Raw genomic sequence first — 18,170 nt, 5'->3', positions numbered from 1 at the left:
AGGAACAGCTTGCTGCTGGCTTGCTTGCTGCTTCCCCGTGCTGAAATATTCCCCTACAACTGAAACAGTGAAAAACTGAATCCAAAGGGCAAATTTAAACCAACCTTTTTTATTCAATTATTGAAGTAACCTAGAAAAAGTGAAGCATTACAACGTAACTGGTATTTCTGAACATGTCTGCACTGGGTAGGTCTAGGAAGGCACTTGGAAGACCCAACAAGCATGAACAGATCAATTCTAGCATATTCTTCTAATATAAATACTAAAAGACATGCATGGAGGCAGTGGTGAAAACACAGAATCATCCTCTGGAAAATCTTCAGTGCCTTTGCCACATCCCATCCCTGTTCTGCAGGATTTTGGAGCACACGCAGTCTCTGTCTTCAGGGCAGTTTGTTAATTAGACCCAGCAATTTACTGCAGCCACAGCTTCCCACAGGCACTTGATTTCTTATTTTTGGATAAAAGGACCTCTTGGTCAGATTGTCAAAACTATGAAAAATTAATCCATTCTTCTTCCAATAAAATAAAGCATTGGAGTAGAAAAAAAAAGCTACATTTTAAATCTTGTATGAGCGAGAGTTCGAGTCATGGCTTGAGCTTCCCAGGATCGTGTTTTTTTTTTTTTTTGGTGATATCTCAACATTTTCCACTTGGTAAAAAAATACAGTAGTAAAGTCTTGAGGTATAACTATAAAAAATACTTGAAAATCTTTTGCAGGAAAGCAGGGCACTTCATTGGCCTTGGTGAGGGACTTCTTCCCCCTTGTTTGCAGTGACAGTTCTCTGGGTCTGAAATTCCTCTGGGTGCAAAGATCCTTGTTCCCTTGAAAATGGAGTTACTATTTCCTGGCTGTGGGGAGAAACGGAGATTTTTAGCGTGAAGTGAAGATTTTTCAGGCACCCAGCAGCCATCAGAATTCCCAAGGGGATGGGGTTTGGGTGGGTTTTACCTCCAGGGCAGTAGGGATAAACTGCTGTGATTCCGTAGAGGTGGGATCGCTGCTCTGGAAGATACTCATCAGTGAAGGAGCCTGTTTCTTTATTTACAGCTATCACCCCATCCCTGGTGAAAAAAGGGGAAGAAGTGTTTTATTCACCTATGAAACTTGGAGGGTTTTCCCCTATTTATGTGTGTTTAAGAACAGGCAGCTGAAAATCTTGCTCTGAACACCTGCAGGACAAGTGGAAAGAGATTTGCCCTGCCTGTAAAATCCTCCTCCAGCTCAGCCAGTGCATTTCTCTGTGGTGATGCAGCCACAGAAAAGAGCCTTCCAAGGAGAGATTATCTCCCTGAGAGTCTCCTCCAAGCGTGGCAAGCCCTTAAGTGTTTGTTGTAACCCAAGATTGGATGGGAGCTGTGAGAGCTTCCAGCTGGAGCGGGAAGAGAGGCAAGTTCCTGCTGCCGAGGCAAAGGGAACGGCTGAGGACAGGATCTTTCCTTGGACCTGATCTACATCCAGAGACTTCAGCCAAGTTTCAGTTCAAAAAAAAAAAAAAACAAACCCAAACCACTCTTTCTGTCCCTCCCAGGGAGCTGGGCTTGTGTCTAAACAACTCCTCCGTGCTGAGATTTACAAGCAGGTGTTGCTGAAGCCACGCTCGGAGACCCACACGAGCTCTGGCGAGCTCTCAGGATTTGGGAGCAGGCTGGGATTCCTCTCAGGGAGGGGAGCTGAGCATTCCCAGGCTGCAGGGGGTGGGTTTTTCCCTCCTCACCGTCTCCAGTCCGTGTGGTAGAAGTGGTTGGCGTAGCTGATGATGCTGAAGGGGTAGTTGAGGTTGCTCTGGATGACGCGCCGGCCGGTGCCGTCCGGGAATGTGCATTCCAGGTGCTTGGTGCCTGTTCAAACACAAAATATCCCCCATCCCACTGGAAATGCCACACCAAATATGTTCTTGGTATTTCACAGACTCACAAGGATCACAGGACACCCCATCAATCCCACTCTGGGCATCCCTGGCAGCTCCTGGAGCTCTGGCAGCCTCGGGGCTGTGCCCATTCCCTGGGGAGCCTGGGCAGTGCCAGCACCCTCTGGGGGAAGAACCTTTTCCTGATTTACTGCATTTTGAAACAGCTTTTCAGCATGAAGATGTAGAATCATAAAATTCAGGGTTGGAAAAACTCCCTAAGACCAAGTCCAGCCATCTCCCAGCACTGCCAAGGCCACCACTGCTCCATGTCCCCACATGCCACATCCACACAGCTTTTAAATCCCTCCAGGGACAAGGACTCTACCACTGCCCTGAGCAACAACATTTTCCATGAAGAAATATTTCCTAAAATCCAATCTAAACCTTGGCTGGCACAACTTTGGAGGCCACAGGTAGCGCTGGGCTGAAGACACCCAGGATTTTCCCTCGAGGCCCAGTTTGACATTCTCTGATCCATCCCAGGGGACATTACCTGCGTCTGCCCAGCACAGCAGCTTGGAGAAGGGGTCAAAAGTCAGGCCATTGGGCAAACCAATGTCTGTGTGCACCAGAACCCTCCTGTTGGCTCCATTGACAGTGGAAGTTTCGATTTTGGGAGCTTCGCGATTCCAGTCCGTCCAGTAAAGGTTGCTTGGGAAATAACGCACAAACAGGGCACACAACAGTAAGGAGTGGTGGGAGATTATCCTGGTTCTTGCCAGGAGCAAGGCCTGGTTTTTCCCCTTATCAGTGCCTGAACCATCTTTATTTGATTAGGAAAAAACCTCTCCAAACAAAGCAGAGCGGTATCAGACATGTTTATGACCCAAACTGCAGCTCCTCGATGAGGGCGAGTCTGAGGAGCAGCACATTTTGTATCCCAACAGCAGCACCCTGGAGGCAACAGCTCTTCAAAATAATCTACATCCTGATACTGAAACAGCAGTTTTAGCCAGATCTCAAATTATTCAATAAAAAGAGAGGCTGGGGAGCAGAGCCAATCCCTCCTACAGGACAAGGTCAGGACAGGACCCGTAGCAGGCTGAATTGCTGCTAGCATAGTCCAGGGTAAGGAAGCAAAAAGGACCTTTGCATAACATGCACAGATGTTTTATTCAGCCACGTGGTGAGATGATCAGCACCCACACATGGAGAGTCTAAGTTTCTCTCTGCCAAGGGGCCTGGGGGGTGAACCTGGTCTTGGGGCAGTAAAAAGATGAGGGCCAGTCAGGGAATAGGGAAGGAGTGGCTCAGGGACACAGGAACAGACACAGGAACGGGGGAAGGAGCCAATGGCGTGGAACAGCTTTTTGAGGGAAGTTCCTTGCGTCTCCCAAAAGCAGGAAATGCCCCCCCAGGCTATCCCCAGCAGCCTCGGCACCTTGCAAAGCCCAACCCCCGAATCCCTGCGGGGTTTGTGCCGCTCACCCTCGCACGGGGTCCACGGCGATGGCGCGGGGGTTGACGAGCTCGGTGTCGAAGAGCACGCGGCGCTCGGAGCCGTCCAGCCGGGCCCGCTCGATCCTGTCCAGGCCGCTGTCCGTCCAGAACATGGCCCGGCGCAGGTGATCCACGGCCAGGCCCTCGGGGCTGATCAGGCCTGCTGGGAGATGGCCACGTAAAATCCAGAAATGCAGACAAGTTTGCAAATTTCTAGCTCGGCGCCCCACTGCCTGCCAGTGCGACTGGAAACAAACGGAGGCCATTTTCCGCGGGAAAAAGGAGTCATTTCTCCAGGGTCTGGTATCAGCTCAGAGGTGGCCTTTGGGTCTCAAAGGACTTGCAGGGTCCTCATTGCTGGCAGCTTTAGTTTTGGAGAAATCCAGCAAAGTTTGCAAATTTTAAGCATGGCAGCCCACCATCTTCCTGGGCGCAAAGGGAGGCCACATTCCATGGGAAAAAGATGTCCTTTCCCCAGGGTCGGGGTATCAGATGAAAGGTGGCCTTTGGGGCTCGAAGGACTTGCAGGGTCCTGGTTGCTGGCAGCTTTAGTTTGGGAGAAATCCAGTAAAGTTTGCAAATGGAATTTTGGTGGGGAAATGCTGCTCTGGGATCCCTCAGGCATCTCCAGCCCAAAGGCGAAGGGTGGTGATGCCTTAAGGTTTTAGCTTTTATAATCTTCATGTATTTGTAATCCTGTAATTTTTTAGTGTATAAATGTAAATTACAGTTTGAGCTGCTGCTTTCCCTTTTTGGTCAGACACAACAATTCCTCTCCAGGCCTGGGAATCAAGGACACCTCACTGCCTCAGGCACCAAGAGGTGTTAACAAAAGTGAGTTGGGGATGGAGCAAACCTGGGGTAAATCACTTCATTACCTGAAGCTGTAATTGAAACATTAACCCCCAATATACAAATGGACCAAACTTATAAAAGTGTGAAAATTGTCCATGTTTTGGGTGTAGCCCCTGAGTGGGCTTTGTCTGCCCAAAATATACCTGAAGGACCTTCACTAAATATAAATATAACTGCTTTTTATTCCCTTAATTTTTAGGTAACCCGATAAGGCACCAACGGGAGGAGCCCGGAGCTGCGATGGGAAGAGCAGATGTGGCTCTGGGCAGGTGACACTGGGGACAGGAGCACACCTGAGCTGATGATGGTCTCTGGCTCGGAGCCTGGCTCCAGGCCCGCCCGGCTGATGGTCCGGCCAGCCACGTCAGTCCAGTAGATCATCCTCTCCCGGCAGTCGTAGTCAATCCCCACCACGATGGAGCCCTGCCAGGGTCGGGAGAGGAACACGGGGTGAAATCCTGCCAGGAGGCTGAGGGAGAAACCTCAACCCATCAGCTGGCAGTGAGAGCTGCCTGGGAGATGCTGAAAGTGGGAATGACACTCAAATCCCATTTCCCCAGTAAAACTCTGCTCTGTTCCCACTGCACCTTCCCAGCTGAGGATTTTAGGCCAGCTGGTGCAGGCTCACACCCACATCCAGATGGATTTGAACCCTTTGCCTGAAGGAAAGGGTGCTCCAAGAGCAAAGCCAGCCCGGGGAATGACCTTTAGGATGGGGAGAGGGAATACTTGGCATGGTCCTTCACTTCCCCAGGGTGCAGGGAGGGTCCTGGCCCAGATTCCAGTGTTCCTCTGCCTTGGTCTGGCCTGACTGGAGAGGCACATGGCCGTGCTCCGAGGGGAGTCCAAGGAAGGAAAAAAGGCCAGCCCTGCAGCTGGAAGTCTGGGCTGAAGCCAACCCTGGAGAGCTCTGGGGGCACCTTCATAAGCAGTCCCAGGTCTGGGACCTGTCTAAGACCTGTCTCTCTGCTGGGGATGGCTGGAGGGAGGTGAAAATAGAATCCATAGAATCCCAGAATGGCTTGGGTTGGAAGGGACCTTAAAGATCATGGGCAGGGACACCTTTCACTAGCCCAGGCTGCTCCAACCAGGTCTTGGACACTTCCAGGGATTGGGGCAGCCACAGCTTCTCTGAGCACCCTGTGCCAGGGCTTTCCCACCGCCCAGTCAATAATTTCATTCCAATATCCCATCTAACCCTGCCCTCTGTCACTGGGAAGCCGCTCCCCCTCATCACTTGTCCAAAACGCCACCAAGGCAGCCAGCACAGCCAATGTCCCCAAACACCAGCATCAACCCTCAAGAGGTGACCCCCAAAAACCCTGACAAGCGCTTCAGACAGAGGTGAAACCACCCAGTGGCAGCACCAGCCTGTCCCAAGCCCCCTCGGTGCTCCTGCACCCCATCCCCGCCCCAAGGGTACCGTACATGCAGGGAGAGCAGGGTCTTGGCCGCCTCCTTCTGCAGCCGGGTGCCGTTCAGCGGCAGGTAGCCGATCTGCTGGCCCTGGGCGTACAGCAGGAATGTCCCCGCGCCCGGTGGGGACACGTCGGGCCGGGGCTCAGGTCGGACGCTGGGCGGGGCGACACTGGGCAGACCTGGCACGTGGAGGGGACAGAGATGGCTCAGGAAGCGTCGTCCCCTGGGCTCCACGCCCGGAGCAGGGCGCGGTGCCCGCGCTGTCGGTGCTCAGGGTCACTTTGGGGCGCTGGGCTCTTACAGGGCGGGGTGGTGCCGGGCTCGGAGCGCGTCCCCGGGATCTCCCTGCCGCTCTGCTCCACGCACCAGCAGTAGCCGCTGTCCCCGTGGCACTGCAGCGGGGTGAAGTCCCCGCTGGGGTCACACTGTGGCACGTACTGGTCCCCGCGGGGGCTGCCCCCGTAGTGCTCCAGCAAACTCTGCCGCCAGCGCTCGCACATGCTGGGGGGCCTCTCCGTGGGCTCTGGCATGGCAGCTTACGGTTCCCCTCCACTCGCTGTGGCCCCACTGTCCCCACACTGCTGGCAAGTGAAGTGGGAAGCCACTGGGACACCAGCCAGATGCCCAAGGATACAGGGCGGGGTGGTGCCGGGCTCGGAGCGCGTCCCCGGGATCTCCCTGCCGCTCTGCTCCACGCACCAGCAGTAGCCGCTGTCCCCGTGGCACTGCAGCGGGGTGAAGTCCCCGCTGGGGTCACACTGTGGCACGTACTGGTCCCCGCGGGGGCTGCCCCCGTAGTGCTCCAGCAAACTCTGCCGCCAGCGCTCGCACATGCTGGGGGGCCTCTCCGTGGGCTCTGGCACGGCAGGGTGACAGTCACCACCCTATTCGGGGGACTCAGGGCTTGGCAGAGCCCCGTGTCCCCCTCTCCCTGCTGGCTGTGTCCCCCTGGGCACTGACCTGGGCTCCCGCAGCGTGGCGGGGTGGTGCCCGGTGCCGTCCGGGTGCCGGCGATCTCCTGCCCGCAGCCAGATGCCCAAGGACCCGACCCTGCTCCCCTCACCCCTGGGGGGTGTCACTGACCTGGGCTCCCGCAGCGTGGCGGGGTGGTGCCCGGTGCCGTCCGGGTGCCGGCGATCTCCTGCCCGGCGGCGTCCACGCACCAGCAGTGCCCGGAGCTGCCGTGGCACTGCAGGGGCCGGTACCGGCCCTGCTCGTCGCACTGGGGCACGTGGCCATCGCCCACGGGTGACGGCCCTGGTGGCACCTCCCGAGGGTACATCCGCGCGTGCTCGCAGGGCGTCAGCTGCTGGATGGACTCTGCCGGCGGTAAACACCCCCAACCCGGGCTCAGGGGGTGCCACCAGCTCCCCTGGAGCCCCTGGCACCTTGGCATCACTTGTCCCCTGTCTACCAGCACCCCTTGGTCTGGGGTGGCGGCCAGGGCTGCCCCACTCCAGCCCCCTCGACACCCCACTGCTGTTCCCTCCATCACAAGTTGACACAGGAGGTGGCCCAAAGGCCACAGCCACTGTAACCCAACGGGCCAGGGCACCCTAAACACCCAGGAGCCCCTCGATGCACCCACTGGACAGCACCCTGCCCACGGTGAAGCCCCAGAAGGCTTCACTGTGAAGAAGAACCACCCAGAAGGGTGGTTGAGCGGGGGGTCACAGAGTGACAGAATCCTTAGGGTTGGAAGGGACCTCTGGAGATCCTCCAGTCCAACCTCCCTGCCAAGGCAGGGTCACCTGGAGGAGGTGACACAGGAATGTGTCCAGGTGAGTTTGGAATATCTCCAGAGAGGGAGACTCCACACTCTCCACACTCTCCCTGGGCAGCTTTTCCATGGCTCTGCCACCCTCAGTATTAGGAAATTCTTCCTCGTGCTGAGGTGAAACCTCTTAAGTTTTAATTTATGGCTGTTTAGCTTACGGTTCCCCTCCACTCGCTGTGGCCCCACTGTCCCCACACTGCTGGCAAGTGAAGTGGGAAGCCACTGGGACACCAGCCAGATGCCCAAGGACCCGACCCTGCTCCCCTCACCCCTGGGGGGTGTCACTGACCTGGGCTCCCACAGCGTGGCGGGGTGGTGCCCGGTGCCGTCCGGGTGCCGGCGATCTCCTGCCCGGCGGCGTCCACGCACCAGCAGTGCCCGGAGCTGCCGTGGCACTGCAGGGGCCGGTACCGGCCCTGCTCGTCGCACTGGGGCACGTGGCCGTCACCCAGGGGTGGCACCTCCCGCGGGTACATCCGCTCGTGCTGGCAGGGCGTGAGGCGCTGCGGGTTCCCTTCCGCCGCTGGAAAGCCAGAAAAGAGGAGAGTGAGGCTGGGGAAGCCGTGCCAGGCAGAAAGGGCACGGGGCTGAGCGGGCACCTCACCGTACGTGCACTGGGAGCCGTCGCCCGCGTAGCCGGGCCGGCAGCGGCAGGAGAAGGAGCCCGGGGTGTTGTAGCAGATGGCGGCCGGGTGACACGGGCTTTCGGCACACTCATCCACGTCTGTGCAGGGGGAAGATGGCATCAGCGGGGACAGGGACACCCCGACAGCTGCGCTGTGGGCTCCCTCCTGTGCCCACCTTACCGGAGCAGTGGATGCCGTCGCCGGTGTAGCCGGGGAGGCACTCGCAGGTGGCGCGGCCGTCACCGCGGGACAGGCACCGCGCCCGGTCCGCCGGAGCGCAGGGGTGCCGCCCGTCCTCGCAGGGGTCACTCGGCGGTGCCAGCTTTTCCATGGCTCTGCCACCCTCAGTATTAGGAAATTCTTCCTCGTGCTGAGGTGAAACCTCTTAAGTTTTAATTTATGGCTGTTTAGTTTACGGTTCCCCTCCACTCGCTGTGGCCCCACTGTCCCCACACTGCTGGCAAGTGAAGTGGGAAGCCACTGGGACACCAGCCAGATGCCCAAGGACCCGACCCTGCTCCCCTCACCCCTGGGGGGTGTCACTGACCTGGGCTCCCACAGCGTGGCGGGGTGGTGCCCGGTGCCGTCCGGGTGCCAGCGATCTCCTGCCCGGCGGCGTCCACGCACCAGCAGTGCCCGGAGCTGCCGTGGCACTGCAGGGGCCGGTACCGGCCCTGCTCGTCGCACTGGGGCACGTGGCCGTCACCCAGGGGTGGCACCTCCCGCGGGTACATCCGCTCGTGCTGGCAGGGCGTGAGGCGCTGCGGGTTCCCTTCCGCCGCTGGAAAGCCAGAAAAGAGGAGAGTGAGGCTGGGGAAGCCGTGCCAGGCAGAAAGGGCACGGGGCTGAGCGGGCACCTCACCGTACGTGCACTGGGAGCCGTCGCCCGCATAGCCGGGCCGGCAGCGGCAGGAGAAGGAGCCCGGGGTGTTGTAGCAGATGGCGGCCGGGTGACACGGGCTTTCGGCACACTCATCCACGTCTGTGCAGGGGGAAGATGGCATCAGCGGGGACAGGGACACCCCGACAGCTGCGCTGTGGGCTCCCTCCTGTGCCCACCTTACCGGAGCAGTGGATGCCGTCGCCGGTGTAGCCGGGGAGGCACTCGCAGGTGGCGCGGCCGTCACCGCGGGACAGGCACCGCGCCCGGTCCGCCGGAGCGCAGGGGTGCCGCCCGTCCTCGCAGGGGTCACTCGGCGGTGCCAGCGCTGTGGGGACAGGGGAGGGGTGGTCAGGGCACGTCCGTGGGGCACGGGATGGGGGGACACCCCAGCTGGGGTCAGCACTTACGCACACACGCCTGCCCGTCCCCCGCCGGCTGGTACCCGTCGCGGCACTCGCAGCGGTAACTGCCCGGCACGTTCAGGCACACGGAGAAGGGCCCGCACTGGCTCAGGCCCTCGGCACATTCGTCCACATCTGGGGAAAGGAGGAGACACCGGGCACCCCGATGGTGGTGGGACACCCCCACCTTCGTGGTCTGGCTGCTTCATGGTCTGACAGAGAATATCCTGCCCATCCCATGTCTGTCACTGAACTTAATCAACTACGGAATTAACTTTCTAATCAGCTCAAAATAGAAGGGAAAAAAGAACAAGATCGCTTTTGGTGTATAGTTTTGACAAAGAAGCATTTGTTCAAGGCACACCAATATTCTCAGCTATTTGTGGTTTAAAACTTGGTTTCCTTCTCCTGAAATTAAGTGATCAGATTGGTCACTTAAGCTGGGATTTTAGGAGAAGGAAACTTGTTCCTTATTGAAAGGCAGGATCCTCAAATTCCTCGCCAGCATCACTGTGCAGTACAACTCACTGGCACTGGGCAGCTTCTTGTGGAAAGAGACTCTAAAATAAAATTTGCAATGTGAAGTTTGGAGTGATAGGAAAGCAACAACAAAGCTGGCTGGATTTATGAAATGCAGGAATTATTCTTCAACTGCTTTTGCTTTTTTCCTGTATCTCCTTTTTTCCCTCCTCTTTTTTGTCTGCTCCTGGAGCGCTTCCCCAGCGACCTCCAGCACCCTGCCTCAGTTTCCCCCCATGACGCATCCCTGTGCTTGGTGAAGCTCTGTGGGCACCAGAGCTCCCCCCCAGCTCCCCCCCAGCCCCACTGACCTCGGCAGCCCTGTCCATCTCCGCGGTACCCGGCTGCACACTCGCACGTGTACTCTGTGCCCACGCCGGGCTGGCAGCGCGCCGGTGCCTCGCACGTGTGGGAGCCATCGTGGCACGGGCTCACCCCGGGATTCTCGGCGTCGTCTGCGGGCACACAGGGATGTTGGGGGGGAATAAAAGATCTGGGAGACACAGAGAGTCACTTACACCCCACTTACACCCGATGCAGGCATCACCACTGCGCTGCAGCGCCGCTGTCCCATGCAGGGAACCACGGCCATGCCACCCCCACCACGCCAGCAGCGCTGCACTCAAACTGCTTGGAAAACCCCTCCTTTTTGGCTGATTTTGGGCAAAGCCAGCACACCGCAGCTTTGGGAGGCGGCGGCATCCCCGCTAGGGGCTGGCACCCTGGATTGGCACCCGGATTGGCACCCGGGGGTGGGTGCTGGCGCTCACCTCGTGCCGGGCCGATGCGGGCGGCCAGGGCGTAGCGCAGGACGTGCTCGTGGCTGTCGAAGAGGGCGAAGGCGCGCGCCACCGAGAGCTGCTGCCGCGCCGGCAGCCGCGAGTGCGGGCACCCCGAGAAGGTGACGTTCTGGCGCAGGCGGTAGGACAAGGTCTGGTTGGCGGTGCCCGCGGCCACCACGTATTCCCGCTGGCCTGAGGATGTCACGGCTGCCGGACGGCACGGAGAACCCCGTGGGATGTGAGAAAAAAGGTGTCAGCATCGATGTGGCTCGGGTGTTTTCGGGCATTCAGGGGTGGTGTGTAGGGTGGGCACAGGTCTCACCTGAGCTGGAGTAGGAGTAGAGTTCCTTGTAGGGAGTGATGTGCACGGTGACATTCTCCGGCAGGAATGGCACCTCACCCTGGATGTGTGTCCTGAGGCTTAAATAATTGTCCGGCCCCAGGCCCTCGGCTGTCTGAGTGACCTGGACCGTCTCCCCACCGGGGTAAAACGTCACCTCCAGGCTCTGGGTGAATTCAGCGCCTGGGCAGGAAAAGGGAACGGGCACCATTTGTAGGGACAACCCCAAAGCATCCTTCCCTGCTACTCCAGCATGGGGGGGTCACAACCAGAGGTGAGCACCAGCTGAGAGAGGGACTGGAGAAACCACAGAGCTGCCCCCCACCCCAAGCAGAAGCCACACCCCTGGGAGCGACGGCACCTCCCAAACCCGCGCTCACCCGTGATGCTGAAGCCGTTCTCCGAGCCAGGCTCCTCCAGGGCGAAGAGCCACGCGAAGAGCCCCCCGACGGGCAGCAGGGGCAGCAGGGCGCGGGCAGCGGGCTGGGGCACGCCGCTGATGGCCGTGTAGGCTCTGCCGTCGCTGCCCACGATGTAGGCGTGCAGGTCCACGTCCTGGAAGCGGACGGACGCCCGTCCCACCCTCAGGCTCCCGCTCACCTTCCCGTTGAGGCGATGCACGGCGCCTGGGTGGGGAGATGGGCACCCCTGGCAGCGGCCACCCAGGCACGGGCTGCCCGTCCCCGCCGCCCGCCCCGCGTACCTTCGGGCAGGCACTGCCGCCCGTTCCCGTAGAACGTGGCCCGGCAGTGGCAGCAGAAGCCGGCGGCGTAGTCGGTGCAGAAGGCGTGAGGGGAGCAGCGCCCGTGGTGCTGGGCACACGTCTCCTTGCTGGCGGCGCTGTAGGTGAACACTGGGGACAAGGGGAAGAGCTTGGGGACACAATGACAAAGCCGCCTTTCACGGGGGGTGGGTGCTTTGCCTTCTTGGCACCCAAAGCGTGGCCTGGAAACGAGCCAGCTGGCAGTGGTGGCTCCCAAGAGAGTCACCCGGGATGCAGAGGGGTGGTGGAGGGTTTGGAACCTGTCGCCTGACTTCAGGCAGATCTGACAGAGGGCACGGGATCAAATTCCTGACGGTATTTTTGGGAGACAGCTGGCTGGGGACAGGGCTCTGCTCCCCCGGGCACGTGGCACGGCGGCTCCACAGCTGGCTCTGTGGCTGGGAGGGTGGCAAGGGCACTTCTGGGACCTGTCCCCTGAGCTTCCCACCCCATCCCAAGCTCCAGGCCTCCTGCTTTTCCCTTGGCACGTCCGGCGGGCAGGGCTGTGCGGCTCTAGCGGGATGGGGCTGACAGGAGGAGCTGCAAGGGCAGCAGCTTTGCAGGAGCGGCTCCTCCAGCACCAGCCACTTGGGACAGGGTGAAATTCCAGCCAGGGGCCTTTTTTAGGGAGCCACCCCCAGTCGGTCACTGTCCCCGCTGGGTCATTGTCCCCGCTGGGTTGTCACAAGGGCTGTGCTCACCGTCGGGGTTGAAATGCACGTCCTCCTCCACGCCCACGCCGTGCTGGCCCGAGCTGTAGGAGGAGGGGTTGGCAGAGAAGCTCTGCCCGGTGCCACCGTCCCCTCTGGGCTGCAGCCAGTGGCTCCGCTCCTGCGTGTCCCTCCTCCCGGGGACAAAGCCCAGGAGCACCGGGCCGTGGGACCCGTGGCTGGGACGCTGGGCCATGGCTGTGTGTCTGGAGAGAGGGTGGGGGTAGCCGGCAGTGCCAGGGTTGGGGTGCTCAGGGGGGCTCTGAGGCACAGCAGGAGCAGCTCCCTCGCCACCCCCTGGCTCCACGTGCTCCGTGCTGCCCACGTGGAAAACCCAGACGCCAGGGATTCCCGTATTGCTCTCCCTGTGGACACAGCACACACGAATGTCACCACAGCCGTGCTGGAAAAGCCACCCCAAAGGTGGCACCACCCCTCCAGGACCCCAATACAGCTCCTGTGCATGTGGGGCTGAGCTCCTGATGCAGCCCAGCACCCCAAGGTCACTCCCCAAATTTTTCCAGGCTCTGAAAGGCTCCGGGGCTGGGAGAAGGTGACCCTGCTCCCCCTGCCCACAGCCACAGCCCCCCAGGTTCCACCCACCTCTCCAGGCTCCTCAGAGCCTGCTCGCTGCTGGCCAGGCTGTGGAAGAGCCCGTCCCTCTTGGGGTCATCGCTGTCCCCCCAGCTGAAGCCCACCCTGGCTGGCAGCTCCAGCTGGACGTTGTAGGACTCCTTGGGTCGCGTCCCCAGGAACTGGAGACCACCCTCAGGGTAGAGGAAGATGGTGTAGGTGTCCTCATCGTTGTAGGCTATGACTGCCTGGAAGGTGTTGAGCTGCCAAAGGGAGAGCAGGACAGATGGATGGCATGGAGGAGCAGGAACAGAGCAGAGTGAAGGAAGGGGAGCAGGGATGTGAGAGGCAGCCCCACACACACCACAGGGCATGCAACCACCCCAAAAGGGCCCTCTGACAGAGAGAACCTCCATGGAGACAGGCTGGGAGGAGAGGAGAAAGGTCCAGGGAGAGCTCAGAGCCCCTGGCAGGGCCTGAAGGGGCTCCAGGAGAGCTGGAGAGGGACCAGGGTCAAGGCAGGGAGGGACAGGACACAAGGAATGGCTTCCACTGCCAGAGGGCAGGGATGGATGGGATTTTGGGAAGGAATCATGCTCTGTGAGGGAGGTGAGGCCCTGGCACAGGGTGCCCAGAGCAGCTGTGGCTGCCCCTGGATCCCTGGAAGTGTCCAAGGCCAGGCTGGACAGGGCTTGGAGCAGCCTGGGATGGCGAAAGGTGTCCCTGCCATGGCAGGGGTGGCACTGGATGTTCTTTAAGGTCCTTCCAACCCAAACCATTCCATGATCATGCAGAGATCTCCTGGGGAAGAGCAGGAGCTGGGGCTGCTCATGCCCAGCCAAATCCCAAGTACCACATCCTGGGAAGATGCCCAGCATCCTCCTAGGAGCCCGTGGCACAGCCAGGCAACTCCCTCAGTGCAAGGGTGTCCCAGGAGCATCCCTGGCCATGGAACCCCTGCACTGGGAGCCCCTCACTCCTGTCCTCCCACTGACACCCCCCTGCTCCATGCCATCAGCACCAGAGGAAAACCCACACCCCCCGGCTCGTCCCTGAGAACAATTTTAGCTCCGTTTCCTCCGGAAAAAACATTCCTGTGCTCCCAGCTTCCCATACATCCCGCTATAGGCAGGCTGGCCGCCTGCCCCGCCAGCCCTGCGAGACTTGGGGCCGTGCCAGGCAGCAGCACCGCGGCCACAACGCCGACAGAGCCCTGCTGAGCCAGGGGCATCCCCCGCACCCCAAAACCTCCGAGAAACCAACCCCGCCGAGCTCCTGCTCCTCCTGCTCCCAGCAGGGAGCCGCAGCCCTTCCCACCGAGCCGCTGGGAGCAGCGCGCAGGGAACGGCGCCCGAGAGAAGGAAAAGTGATTAAATTCCCAGTTTCACCCCCGGAGCAGAGGGAGGGAGGCTGGGGGCTCCCCCCGCTCCACCCCCACAGCGCCAGCCCTGATTTTGGGGCGCAGGGCCCCCGGAGCATCGCTGGATGATTTCCAGGCAGCCCCGCGGGACATAAAGAGCCTTGTTGAGCCTGTCACACACTCGGGCATTCAGAGACCCCGAAAAGGCGGCCAAAAAAGCGGGAGGGGGGTGGAATAACCCCCCTGTCCCCGGGGCTGGATTCCTCCCCCACGCAGCCAAATCGCAGCAGCAGCTGCAGGACTCGTTCTGCCTTGGGGTGGGTGGCCAGGGGGGACACGCCGGGTGACATCGATGCGCTGGCACTGTGGGATGAAGGGAAGGAGGGGGGGAAGCCCCCAGCAAAGAGCTGCAAAGGGCAAATTCCAGCCCAAAAGGGCAAGTTTTGCTCCTACAGAAGCAGGGTCAGCCTGGTCCCGTTCTGCAGCCCGGGAAAATGTCACTGCAGGGACCAGGAGCATGTCCCAAGGAGTTGGAGGGGACACGGCACTGCCAGACCTCCCACCCAGGCAGGACCCCCCCAAAGAGGGGGTTTGGGGATCCTCTGCTCCCCATCTTACCCAGTTTTCTACTTCTGGGGCTCAAAAGGGGTTAGCTGTGACTTTCCAGGGCTGGGGGAAAGGCTTTGGAGTCAGTCCTGGTTCTGAGCAGCAGGAGGGCAGCGTTTCCATAAACACCACATTTGGTCAGGGGAAAAAAAAAAAAAAAAAAAAAAAAAAAAAAAAAAAGGGGGGGTTGGGGGGATTTTTTGAAGTTTTAAAAAGTGGTGTTTGGGGAGATTTTTAGCAGTTTTGGCGAAGGGGGAGCTCAGCAAAGCACAGGCACAAGCTGCATTTAAGGAGCTTTCCCTGGAGCTCCTCGTTTCCTAACAAGACCAGTTTCATTTTAAAGCCTGATCCAAACTTCTCAGAGGGGGAAAAAAAACCAGAACGGGGAAGAGAAAAGAAGAGGAGGCTGCGTTCTCGATGGCCACGAGGTCGCTGTGAGGCCCCTGATGGCATCTCTTCAGCTGTTTTCCCAACTTTTAAATGAGAGGAAAAAATGTGCCTTGTCTCCTTCCAAACCTCAGCTCCTTGCCTTGCTTGGCTTCCCTCTGGGAAAGGCACTACCGAAGGGCCCCGGAGCGGGGGGATGGCTCCTGCTGCTCCTTGGGGACCTGGTGGCTGCTGCTGGGCTTTGGGGGACAGCCCATCACCCATCACCCAGCTCTGGGTGTCCACCACTGGAGTTTTCCTCGTGCAGCTCATCCTTTTCAGCTGTTGGGAGTCTGTGCAGCTGGCGGGGCGTCACTGTCACCTCCTCAGCACGTCATCAGCCTGATGTGACAGCTCACGGACATCCACCCACGCAGGAGCCTTATCAGCCCCGTGGGAGGAGAGCACGGGTCACCCCCCGAGCTGGCAGACCACCTTTGAGCTTGTTTTCCAGGCACAAAATCAGCCCACGGTGGAAATTCCAGAGCTGGTTGCTCACCAGCAGCGCCATCAGCACAGGGGCAGGAGGAAGGAGCGGCCCCGAGCCACCAGGAAAGGTCAGGAGCACAATGGGTGACCTAAACCAGGGCCTCCCCAGCTGCCCCCAGCCACCCTCTGCCCTGCAAAGCCAGAGCTACCAGCAACTGGAAAGCTTTGTCTGAAAAGAATCAGAATCATGGAATGGTTTGAGGGATCTTAAAACTCATCCCATTCCCCCCCTGCCATGGCAGGGACACCTCCCACCATCCCAGGCTGCTCCAAGCCCTGTCCAGCCTGGCCTTGGGCACTGCCAGGGATCCAGGGGCAGCCACAGCTTCTCTGGGCACCCTGTGCCAGGGCCTCACCTCCCTCACAGCCAAGAATTCCTTCCTAACACCTGATCCAAGCAATGTGAAGCCATTCTCCCTTGTCCTGTCGCTCCATGTCCTTGTTCAAGCACCTCCAGCCATGAAGGCAACCTCTAAACCTCTTGTGGCCAACAGCCCCACCACTGCCAAGCTCTGAGCAGAGGGGGAAAGCTCCACGTTCCTCCTGGTGCTCACCCAAGGATGGATGGATGGAGCCACCATCCAGCTGCTCAGAAAGAAGACCCAGCATTTTGGGTACACAAGAAAAACTCAATGTAGGACGGGCACCAAGCTCAGCCCCTTGGCCTCACCTTCGTGGAGGGCTCGGTGTCCTGGGAGAGCTCCTGGTAGGCGCCCACCTCCTCCCAGGTGGCAATGAAGGCATTGGTGGGCACGAAGGCGCCAGCAGAGCGGGGAAAGCCGGCCTGGATGTATCGCACAGCCTGCTCCAGCACGTCCCTGGAGTCATCCTGCCGGTAGTAGATGTTCCCTCTGTCCCCGGAGGTGTCCAGGTCGGCCAGGAAAGGGGCGATGACGGGGAAGTCTGTGGGGAAATCGTCATCCACGTACTGGGTCTCCCTGGGGAAATCCTGGGTGGAGATGACCCCGTTGGTCCCCACCTGCGGGGAGAGCGGTGCAGGGCGCTCAGGAGCTGCAGAGGTGCCACCACTGCTGGTCCCCTGGCCCTGTCCCCCCCCGTCCCCGGGGCAGTGAGAGCCCTGAGGCCGCGTGGCCCCATCCGGCCGGGCAGAAAACAAAGACCTCGGGCTTCTCCATCCCCCAGGGAGCTGCGGCTCGGGGGCCGTCCCAGCTGCAGCCGCTGCTGCGGGGGAACAGCTGCGGGGGAGAAAGCGGAGGAGAAAGCCCTCTTGTTCCTCCGGAGACAGCAGGCAGGAGACCGCGGGAAGGGGGAAATGATGGATGGAGGGATGGATGGATGGATGGATGGATGGATGGATGGATGGGGAAAACACGTGCGGTGAGACAGCGAAGGTGCACATGGAGGGGCAGGGGCGGGCAGGAGGAGGAGGAGGGGATGTGAAGGCAGGGGAGGAAGGGGCTGAGTGGGAGGAAGGACGGAAAGATGGAGGGGTGAAAAGCCAGAGGAAAGGAGGGATGGTGGGACAGAGGGATGGAGGGAAGCAGAGTGGGAAGATGGAGAGAGACAGGGTTGGAAGGAGGGAGGGACAGAGGGTGGAGAGATGAACGGAGTGAAGACGGAGGGACAGAGGCAGATGATGGAGAGGAGGAAGCGGGGTCGGGAGTGAGAGCGGCCGGCGGGAAGGAGGGCAGGGAAGGAGAAGGGAGCGGGGCCAGCGGCACTCACGAAGAGGCGGCGGGCGGCGCGGCCGTAGAGGCGCAGGACGCGGCGGAGCAGCAGCCCCGGAGAGCTCTCGTCGTCCCCGGGCCGGAGCCGGGCATCGCCGCGGGCCGGGCCGTGCGGGAGCAGCCCCGGGCGGGGCAGGGCTGCCCCCAGCGCCAGCACGGCCGCCAGCAGCGCCGCCACCGCCCGCATCCCCACAGCGGCCACGGGAGCCCCCGACGGTGCCGAGCGGAGCGGAGCCGAGCAGAGCCGAGCTGAGCCGAGCCGGACGGGGAGACCCCGGCCCCGCGGGGCGGGACGGCACGGGGAGCAGCCCGAGGGGCGTGGCCAAGCTGCGGCCGTCCCCGTCCTGAGCCAATCAGATCTCACCCAAAATCCGTCCAGGGTTGAGGCCCCCACCCCCCACCCCGCCCCCCCCCGGTACCGGCACCCCGGGGGGAGCGGGGTACCGGAGCGGCGGTGTCCTGAAGGGGCATCCCGGGAAGGAGCGTGGGATCCCCTCTTGGAGCTCCCTATCCCCCCGGTACCGGCATCCCGGGAAGGAGCGTGGGATCCCCTCTTGGAGCTCCCTATCCCCCCGGTACCGGCATCCCGGGAAGGAGCG

General features: G+C 60.3%; 1 protein-coding gene across 1 annotated transcript; it reads right to left on the bottom strand.

Moving 5' to 3' along the window:
• Positions 1 to 93: 93 nt before the first annotated feature.
• NID2 (nidogen 2) lies at positions 94 to 17,855 on the bottom strand. The gene is made up of 23 exons (XM_041410134.1): positions 17,570 to 17,855; positions 16,554 to 16,862; positions 13,033 to 13,265; positions 12,421 to 12,794; positions 11,660 to 11,809; positions 11,337 to 11,582; positions 10,939 to 11,139; positions 10,605 to 10,823; positions 10,146 to 10,289; positions 9,322 to 9,450; positions 9,096 to 9,239; positions 8,894 to 9,013; positions 8,579 to 8,812; positions 7,695 to 7,919; positions 6,712 to 6,948; positions 6,263 to 6,484; positions 5,638 to 5,807; positions 4,503 to 4,632; positions 3,343 to 3,514; positions 2,408 to 2,565; positions 1,720 to 1,843; positions 954 to 1,066; positions 94 to 853 (listed from the first exon to the last, which is right to left on the bottom strand). The coding sequence occupies exons 1-23, from the start codon at positions 17,756 to 17,758 to the stop codon at positions 843 to 845; spliced, it is 4,254 nt and encodes a 1,417-aa protein (XP_041266068.1). The 5' UTR covers positions 17,759 to 17,855; the 3' UTR covers positions 94 to 842.
• Between the last annotated feature and the right edge of the window lie 315 nt (positions 17,856 to 18,170).

This window comes from Onychostruthus taczanowskii, unplaced genomic scaffold (genome assembly GCF_017590055.1).
Source record: "Onychostruthus taczanowskii isolate IOZ18803 unplaced genomic scaffold, ASM1759005v1 scaffold100, whole genome shotgun sequence".
In the NCBI taxonomy this organism is placed as follows: Eukaryota; Metazoa; Chordata; class Aves; order Passeriformes; family Passeridae; genus Onychostruthus; species Onychostruthus taczanowskii.
This window is presented reverse-complemented; position numbering and strand designations above follow the sequence as displayed.